At 45.7% G+C, this 10,000-nt stretch overlaps 2 protein-coding genes across 6 annotated transcripts in view; one reads left to right on the top strand and one right to left on the bottom strand.

Moving 5' to 3' along the window:
• The window catches only part of wdr59 (WD repeat domain 59), a 48,661-nt gene extending 45,246 nt beyond the window's left edge, over positions 1-3,415 (top strand). For all 3 annotated transcript variants that reach the window (XM_034529582.1, XM_034529583.1, XM_034529580.1), the window contains 4 exons: positions 1,989-2,064; positions 2,150-2,261; positions 2,614-2,756; positions 2,991-3,415. In XM_034529582.1, coding sequence (XP_034385473.1) covers positions 1,989-2,064; positions 2,150-2,261; positions 2,614-2,756; positions 2,991-3,226 — 567 coding nt within the window. In that variant the 3' untranslated portion in view covers positions 3,227-3,415. The remainder of the gene's footprint in view (positions 1-1,988; positions 2,065-2,149; positions 2,262-2,613; positions 2,757-2,990) is intronic.
• A 4,316-nt stretch (positions 3,416-7,731) lies between these two features.
• gpatch1 (G patch domain containing 1) overlaps positions 7,732-10,000 on the bottom strand; it is a 53,850-nt gene continuing 51,581 nt past the window's right edge. The window contains exons 17-20 of one of the 3 annotated variants that reach the window (XM_034529529.1): positions 9,392-9,475; positions 9,167-9,282; positions 9,012-9,097; positions 7,732-7,877 (exon numbers count right to left, since the gene is read on the bottom strand). In XM_034529529.1, the coding sequence (XP_034385420.1) occupies positions 7,844-7,877; positions 9,012-9,097; positions 9,167-9,282; positions 9,392-9,475 (320 nt within the window). In that variant the 3' untranslated portion in view covers positions 7,732-7,843. The remainder of the gene's footprint in view (positions 7,878-9,011; positions 9,098-9,166; positions 9,283-9,391; positions 9,476-10,000) is intronic. The other 2 variants (XM_034529530.1, XM_034529532.1) reach the window with 2 other exon arrangements.

Genomic DNA, 10,000 nt, shown 5'->3' with positions numbered 1-10,000 from the left:
TCACTCTCTCTATACCTCCTCTTCATCACTTTCTATACCTCCTCCTCTCTATCACTCTCTCTATACCTCCTCCTCTCTTTCACTCTCTATACCTCCTCTCCATCACTCCCTCTATACCTCCTCTTCTCTATCACTCTCTCTATACCTCCTCCTCTTCATCACTCTCTCTATACCTCCTCCTCTCTATCAGTCTCTCTATACCTCCTCCTCTCCATCACTCCCTCTATGCCTCCTCTCCATCACTCCCTCTATACCTCCTCTTCTCTATCACTCTCTCTATACCTCCTCCTCTCTTTCACTCTCTCTATACCTCCTCTTCACCTCTCTCTCTATACCTCCTCCTCTTCATCACTCTCTCTATACCTCCTCCTCTCTATCACTCTCTCTATACCTCCTCTCCATCACTCCCTCTATACCTCCTCTTCACCTCTCTCTCTATACCTCCTCCTCTCTACCACTCTCTCTATACCTCCTCTTCATCACTCTCTCTATACCTCCTCCTCTTCACCTCTCTCTCTATACCTCCTCCTCTCTATCACTCTCTCTATACCTCCTCTCCATCACTCTCTCTATACCTCCTCTTCTCTATCACTCTCTCTATACCTCCTCTTCACCTCTCTCTCTATACCTCCTCCTCTCTACCACTCTCTCTATACCTCCTCTTCATCACTCTCTCTATACCTCCTCCTCTCTATCACTCTCTCTATACCTCCTCCTCTCTACCACTCTCTCTATACCTCCTCTTCTCTATCACTCTCTCTATACCTCCTCCTCTCTATCACTCTCTCTATACCTCCTCTTCTCTATCACTCTCTCTATACCTCCTCCTCTCTATCACTCTCTATACCTCCTCCTCTCTACCACTCTCTCTATACCTCCTCTTCATCACTCTCTCTATACCTCCTCCTCTCTATCACTCTCTCTATACCTCCTCTTCTCTATCACTCTCTCTATACCTCCTCCTCTCTATCTCTCTCTATACCTCCTCCTCTCTATCACTCTCTCTATACCTCCTCTTCTCTATCACTCTCTCTATACCTCCTCCTCTCTATCTCTCTCTATACCTCCTCCTCTCTATCACTCTCTCTATACCTCCTCTTCTCTATCACTCTCTCTATACCTCCTCCTCTCTTTCACTCTCTATACCTCCTCCTCTCTATCACTCTCTCTATACCTCCTCCTCTCTATCTCTCTCTATACCTCCTCTTCTCTATCACTCTCTCTATACCTCCTCCTCTCTATCACTCTCTCTATACCTCCTCCTCTCTTTCACTCTCTATACCTCCTCCTCTCTATCACTCTCTCTATACCTCCTCCTCTCTATCACTCTCTCTATACCTCCTTTTCTCTTTCTCTCTCTATACCTCCTTTTCTCTTTCACTCTCTATACCTCCTCCTCTCTTTCACTCTCTATACCTCCTCCTCTCTATCACTCTCTCTATACCTCCTCCTCTCTATCTCTCTCTATACCTCCTTTTCTCTATCACTCTCTCTATACCTCCTCCTCTCCATCACTCCCTCTATACCTCCTCTCCATCACTCCCTCTATACCTCCTCTTCTCTATCACTCTCTCTATACCTCCTCCTCTTCATCACTCTCTCTATACCTCCTCTTCATCACTCTCTCTATACCTCCTCCTCTCTATCACTCTCTATACCTCCTCCTCTCTATCACTCTCTCTATACCTCCTCCTCTCTATCACTCTCTATACCTCCTCCTCTCCATCACTCCCTCTATACCTCCTCTCCATCACTCCCTCTATACCTCCTCTTCTCTTTCACTCTCTCTATACCTCCTCCTCTCTTTCACTCTCTCTATACCTCCTCCTCTCTACCACTCTCTCTATACCTCCTCCTCTCTTTCACTCCCTCTATACCTCCTCTTCATCACTCTCTCTATACCTCCTCCTCTCTATCACTCTCTCTATACCTCCTCCTCTTCACCTCTCTCTCTATACCTCCTCCTCTCTAATGCTTGTTACCCTCAGCCCAGCTACACCTCCAGCTCCGTTACTTCGGGCTCGTGCTCCAGCATCTCCGACTCCGTCACCACCTGGACCGCAGGTGAGACGCCCCCAGGCCACGCCCCCACAGGCCACGCCCCCACAGGCCACGCCCTCTAAACCAGAGGCTTTCTTATCGTTGACAGGGAGGGACTCGGAGCACGCCACCCCCTGGGGAGAGGCCTCTCCTGACGACTACCGCCAGGGTTACGGCGACCCCCGTGACCGGGAGCAAGAGCAGCACGACATGAACAAGAGGTGAGACGGGGGGGGCAAGAGGTGAGACGGGGGGGCAAGAGGTGAGACGGGGGGGCAAGAGGTGAGACGGGGGGAGGGGCAAGAGGTGAGACGGGGGGGGCAAGAGGTGAGACGGGCGGCGGGCAAGAGGTGAGACGGGGGGAGGGGCAAGAGGTGAGACGGGGGGGGGGGCAAGAGGTGAGACGGGGGGGGGGGGCAAGAGGTGAGACGGGGGGGGCAAGAGGTGAGACGGGGGGAGGGGCAAGAGGTGAGACGGGGGGAGGGGCAAGAGGTGAGACGGGGGGGAGGGCAAGAGGTGAGACGGGGGGTGACTGGGTTGTGATGTCACTGTGATGTCATCCCCTCCCTACAGACTGCTGGACCCCACCAACACGCTTCAGTTCGACGACTTCAAGAAGTGTTACGGTGAGATCCTGTACCGATGGGGTCTGAGGGAGAAGAGGGCCGACGTGCTCAAGTTCGCCTCGAGTCCTCCGGAACCGCACAAAGGCATCGGTACGTCGGTTCTCCGGTTCCTTACAGGGAGTCCACCATCTATATATATATATATATATATATATATATATATATATATATATATATATATATATACACACTAGTACTGACTCCTACTGCAGTAGTATAGTGGAGTACTAGTACTGACTCCTACTGCAGTAGTATAGTGGAGTACTAGTACTGACTCCTACTGCAGTAGTATAGTACTCATCCTGGTACTGTGTGTACCCTCAGAGTTCGGGGTGTACTGCTGCCACTGCCGCAGTCCGGCTCGTGGTACTCAGTGTGCCGTCTGCAAGCGGCTCACCTTCCAGTGCGCCGTCTGCCACGTGGCCGTTCGCGGCTCCTCCAACTTCTGCCTGAGCTGTGGACACGGAGGACACACCAGTCACATGATGGACTGGTTCCGCCGGCAGGACGAGTGCCCGGCCGGCTGCGGCTGCCACTGTCTGCTGCAGAGCACCTTCTGATGGTCTGAGAGGAGACCCCCTCAGGACCAGACCTCCACAGACCCTTCTAACCCCCCCAGGACCAGACCTCCACAGACCATTCTGACCCCTTCAGGACCAGACCTCCACAGACCATTCTAACTTTCTGAATATTCTCTGAAAAGATTATGAATGTATCTGAAATTATAATAAAGTTTGAGTTCAAATGGTTGTTGAATGTAAACCATCATGAGCCCTTTAGCTCCACCCCCAGGACAGACTGAAGGTCATCAGCGTGCACGAGGAACAAGCTGACCTCCGACATCCTGGCAGGAAGTCACATGACAGGTGGAGGCTCTGAGGTCTGGAGGCAGGGAACTGCTTCAACAACAACAACAACAACAACAACAATTGATACACGCCGGCGGTAATGACTCCCGACTGCGGCGGTCGGAGGTCACTAAAATTAATGTGGAATCGGTGTGTACTTATGCCAAGACAATGTCGGACACCGTAGTTTTCTCTGGCCCTCTCCCCAATCTGATCAATGATGACATGTACAGCCGCATGTCGTCATTCAACCGCTGGTTGTCCAGGTGGTGCCCAGCAAACAATGTGGGCTACATAGATAACTGGAGGACTTTCTGGGGAAAGCCTGATCTGATGAGTCCAGACGGCATTCATCCCACTTGGGATGGAGCGCGTCTCATTTCTGTGAACATGGCCAAGTTGATTAACGGACTTAATCCATGACCCAGAGTTCAGATCAGGAAGCAGAAGCAGAGTTGTAGTCTTCCACCCTTCTCTGCACTTCCATTGGAGCAGTTACCCACCCTTAACCTTAACTCTATAGAGACTGTGTCTGTCCCACGGCCACTTAAATTAATTAAATCAAAAGTAACCAGAAGAGGAGTCATACAAAATAACCTCATACAGGTTAACAACACTACTGCAACAGTGCAACAAAACAAGATAATTAAATGTGGACTCCTAAATATTAGATCTCTGTCATCTAAAGCTATATTAGTAAATGATTTAATATCAGACAATCACATTGATTTATTGTGTCTTACTGAAACCTGGCTGAGCAATGAAGAATATGTCAGCCTAAATGAATCAACTCCTCCAAGTCATATTAATACTCACATTCCTGGAGGCACCGGCCGAGGAGGTGGAGTAGCAGCCATCTTTGACTCAAGCCTATTAATGAATCCTAAACCTAAACTAAACTACAACTCATTTGAAAGCCTTGTTCTTAGTCTTTCACATCCAACCTGGAAAACATTACAGCCAATTCTATTTGTTATACTGTACCGGCCACCAGGTCCATATTCAGAATTTATATCTGAATTTTTATCTTAAAACTGATACGGTTATTATTGTAGGATATTTTAATATTCATGTGTTCAGTATTCATGCCTTAGTACTGCATTTATCTCATTGGTGAGTCCTTTATCAGCACTAAGGTCTAACAAGACCAGTACAGAGATGAGTCCTTTATCATAAGGTCTAACAAGACCAGTACAGAGATGAGTCCTTTATCAGCACTAAGGTCTAACAAGACCAGTACAGAGATGAGTCCTTTATCAGCACTAAGGTCTAACAAGACCAGTACGGAGATGAGTCCTTTATCAGCACTAAGGTCTAACAAGACCAGTACGGAGATGCGTCCTTTATCAGCACTAAGGTCTAACAAGACCAGTACGGAGATGAGTCCTTTATCAGCACTAAGGTCTAACAAGACCAGTACGGAGATGAGTCCTTTATCAGCACTAAGGTCTAACAAGACCAGTACGGAGATGAGTCCTTTATCAGCACTAAGGTCTAATAAGACCAGTACGGAGATGAGTCCTTTATCAGCACTAAGGTCTAATAAGACCAGTACGGAGATGAGTCCTTTATCAGCACTAAGGTCCAACAAGACCAGTACAGAGATGAGTCCTTTATCAGCACTAAGGTCTAATAAGACCAGTACGGAGATGAGTCCTTTATCAGCACTAAGGTCTAATAAGACCAGTACGGAGATGAGTCCTTTATCAGCACTAAGGTCCAACAAGACCAGTACAGAGATGAGTCCTTTATCAGCACTAAGGTCTAATAAGACCAGTACGGAGATGAGTCCTTTATCAGCACTAAGGTCTAACAAGACCAGTACGGAGATGAGTCCTTTATCAGCACTAAGGTCTAATAAGACCAGTACGGAGATGAGTCCTTTATCAGCACTAAGGTCTAATAAGACCAGTACGGAGATGAGTCCTTTATCAGCACTAAGGTCTAACAAGACCAGTACAGAGATGAGTCCTTTATCAGCACTAAGGTCTAACAAGACCAGGACAGAGATGAGTCCTTTATCAGCACTAAGGTCTAACAAGACCAGTACGGAGATGAGTCCTTTATCAGCACTAAGGTCTAACAAGACCAGTACGGAGATGAGTCCTTTATCAGCACTAAGGTCTAATAAGACCAGTACGGAGATGAGTCCTTTATCAGCACTAAGGTCTAATAAGACCAGTACGGAGATGAGTCCTTTATCAGCACTAAGGTCTAACAAGACCAGTACAGAGATGAGTCCTTTATCAGCACTAAGGTCTAACAAGACCAGTACAGAGATGAGTCCTTTATCAGCACTAAGGTCTAACAAGACCAGGACAGAGATGAGTCCTTTATCAGCACTAAGGTCTAACAAGACCAGTACAGAGATGAGTCCTTTATCAGCAATAAGGTCTAACAAGACCAGTACAGAGATGAGTCCTTTATCAGCACTAAGGTCTAATAATACCAGTACAGAGATGAGTCCTTTATCAGCACTAAGGTCTAACAAGACCAGTACAGAGATGAGTCCTTTATCAGCACTAAGGTCTAACAAGACCAGTACAGAGATGAGTCCTTTATCAGCACTAAGGTCTAACAAGACCAGTACAGAGATGAGTCCTTTATCTGTTGCATTAGGAGGTCATTAGTAATCTTCACCTGTGCTGTCTCTGTCTCTGTCTCTGTGGTGTTTTCTAAATCCTGACTGAAACTAACCCTAAAAATAAATTGTTATGATGTAGAAAGATCAATAGGATCACGTTTAGATCAATAGGTTTGGGACTGACACAAGGCGTTGCCTTCAGGGCCTGTGGGACATCTGAGGATTTAAGGTGTCTTTACTCTCTTTACACGAGTAGGGTTGCACAATTCCGGGAATATTCAAAGTTGGAAACTTTCCACGGGAATTAACGGGAATCTGGGGGTAATTTAACTGTATGTACCTCGTCATAAGCAGACATGCATGCAAACATTTATAATACAACTTTTAAAAACTTTTTTGACATTTTGTCAGTAGAACTTTATTCTTTCATCGGACAACAAAAACATGAGCCTTTAATTAAATAGGTGTATTCCCTATGATCACCCCCCATAGTCTTGTTCTAGGGTTGTCACGATACCAAATTATAACTTCCATACGATACCTGCCATAAATATCACAATACCACAAATACGATACTGGTATATTTATCTATAATAGTAATAAATGCTACATCTGTATGGTTCCCTTTTTACCAGTTCGTTCCTGCCCAGCTTTTTCAACACTTAACAAATGACATTAATATTAATATTAGCCTACAGCAAGATATTAATGAAAACTACATGGTGTCATCATAGCGTTGATTATACACGGCTCTGTAGGCCTTTTGTCCGTATCTGACCAGATGAATTCATAGTTCCTTCATAAGTATGAGCAACTGTAGAGTTCATATTTTATCTTAATTCATGGAATAATTATTTTTCCTTAACTAAAATAAAAAAGACAGCTGAATTGTGCATCAACTGTGTTTCATTTAGTCCACTTGTGTGCATTGTGACCTCATGATCATATAGACTGGTCGTCAAAGACTACTCGTGTTAGTCTGTATGTGGGTGAGCTTAAGGTGTGCAGCATGTTTATAATCATATTTGATTACCTGTCGTTCTTTGAACTCTTTGAAAAGGTCGTGGTGTCTGTCTGAAAGGTGCTTTGATGTTTGACGTGTTGCTCCTTGGTCTGAGCTTTGAAACAGACGGGTCTCTGTATGTCAGTGGGCTTTCCTTCACCGTCTGTATGTCAGTGGGCTTTCCTTCACCGTCTGTGTCAGTGGGCTTTCCTTCACCGTCTGTGTGTCAGTGGGCTTTCCTTCACCGTCTGTGTGTCAGTGGGCTTTCCTTCACCGTCTGTGTGTCAGTGGGCTTTCCTTCACCGTCTGTATGTCAGTGGGCTTTCCTTCACGGTCTGTGTGTCAGTGGGCTTTCCTTCACGGTCTGTGTGTCAGTGGGCTTTCCTTCACCGTCTGTGTGTCAGTGGGCTTTCCTTCACGGTCTGTGTGTCAGTGGGCTTTCCTTCACCGTCTGTATGTATGTATATATATATATATATTATATATATATATTATCCATATTGTTCTCAACTACATTTAAGTTCCCTGTCATATGCTCTTGCAAAAAAACTTTAATTCCCAAAATTCCCGTGGAAAGTTTCCGCCCCTTTGCAACCCTATACACGAGTCAAAAAAAACAAGACATGAACATCAAATGAAAAATATTTTATTATTACAAACAACAACAACAACAACCACAGCTGATCTGGAGTGGAGAAGGACGCAAGTGTGGAGGACAGAAGTCCTCATAGAGGACACTTCTTCACCAGGTCTCACGAGACTGGACGCTTCTCAGTCTGGAGAGAGAGAGACAGGTCATATACAGAGAGAGAGACAGGTCATATACAGAGAGAGAGACAGGTCATATACAGAGAGAGAGACAGGTCATATACAGAGAGAGAGACAGGTCATATACAGAGAGAGAGACAGGTCATATACAGAGAGAGAGACAGGTCATATACAGAGAGAGAGACAGGTCATATACAGAGAGAGAGACAGGTCATATACAGAGAGAGAGACAGGTCATATACAGAGAGAGAGACAGGTCATATACAGAGAGAGAGACAGGTCATATACAGAGAGAGAGACAGGTCATATACAGAGAGAGAGACAGGTCTTATACAGAGAGAGAGACAGGTCATATACAGAGAGAGAGACAGGTCATATACAGAGAGAGAGACAGGTCATATACAGAGAGAGAGACAGGTCATATACAGAGAGAGAGAGAGACAGGTCATATACAGAGAGAGAGAGAGACAGGTCATATACAGAGAGAGAGAGAGACAGGTCATATACAGAGAGAGAGAGAGACAGGTCATATACAGAGAGAGAGACAGGTCATATACAGAGAGAGAGACAGGTCATATACAGAGAGAGAGACAGGTCATATACAGAGAGAGAGACAGGTCATATACAGAGAGAGAGACAGGTCATATACAGAGAGAGAGACAGGTCATATACAGAGAGAGAGACAGGTCATATACAGAGAGAGAGACAGGTCATATACAGAGAGAGAGAGAGACAGGTCATATACAGAGAGAGAGAGAGACAGGTCATATACAGAGAGAGAGACAGGTCATATACAGAGAGAGAGAGAGACAGGTCATATACAGAGAGAGAGACAGGTCATATACAGAGAGAGAGAGAGGTCATATACAGAGAGAGAGAGAGACAGGTCATATACAGAGAGAGAGAGAGACAGGTCATATACAGAGAGAGAGACACAGACAGAGATAGAGACACAGACAGAGACAGAGACACAGACAGAGACACAGACAGAGATAGAGACACAGACAGAGATAGAGACACAGACAGAGACACAGACAGAGATAGAGACACAGACAGAGACACAGACAGAGATAGAGACACAGACAGGTTTACTGATCAATAATCATGATCCAGATCAATACGTCTCACTGAACTGCTCTGACCTCCTGAGCAGCTCCTGTGTGGACACCTCCACCTCCTCCTTGTTCTTCTTCTGCTGCTTGGCTTTGTGCTTCTTCTGCTTCTTCTTCTGGGGAGAAGCGGGAGTTGAAAACAGAGGACTGAAACAGGACAATGAGCGTTGTCTCCTGTGCGTTACCTTCTTCTCCTTCTTCTCCTTCTTCTCCTTCTTGTGCTGCTTCTTGCTCTTGTGTTTCTTCTCTCTGCTCCTCCTGCCGGGGTTCTCCTCCTCACGGGAGGTGGAGCCTCCTGTGGCTGAACAAAGGACAACAGGCAGAGAAGCTCAATATATCATATATCAGACAGACAGACAGGCTGACAGACAGACAGGCAGACAGACAGACAGGCCTCTGTGTGGACTCACTGAGAGCAGCTGACGGAGGAGGAAGCTTTGGACCAAACTCCTCATCTTTTTCTTCTTGAGTGGAGTTCTGAGCTGAAGGAGAAACTTAAAGACACAAAGTTACAATCTGACCTTCATCTGACCTTCATTTGACTTTATCTGACCTTCATCTGACCTTCATTTGACTTTATCTGACCTTCATCTGACCTTCATTTGACTTTATCTGACCTTCATCTGACCTTCATCTGACCTTCATCTGACCTTCATTTGACTTTATCTGACCTTCATCTGACCTTCATCTGACCTTCATTTGACCTTCATCTGACCTTCATCTGACCTTCATCTGACCTTCATTTGACCTTCATCTGACCTTCATCTGACCTTCATTTGACTTTATCTGACCTTCATCTGACTTCATCTGACCTTCATTTGACCTTCATCTGACCTTCATCTGACCTTCATTTGACCTTCATTTGACTTCATCTGACCTTCATCTGACCTTCATCTGACCTTCATTTGACCTTCATCTGACCTTCATCTGACCTTCATTTGACCTTCATCTGACCTTCATCTGACCTTCATTTGACTTTATTTGACCTTCATCTGACCTTCATTTGACCTTCATCTGAC

This window comes from Cyclopterus lumpus, chromosome 3 (genome assembly GCF_009769545.1).
Source record: "Cyclopterus lumpus isolate fCycLum1 chromosome 3, fCycLum1.pri, whole genome shotgun sequence".
In the NCBI taxonomy this organism is placed as follows: Eukaryota; Metazoa; Chordata; class Actinopteri; order Perciformes; family Cyclopteridae; genus Cyclopterus; species Cyclopterus lumpus.
This window is presented reverse-complemented; position numbering and strand designations above follow the sequence as displayed.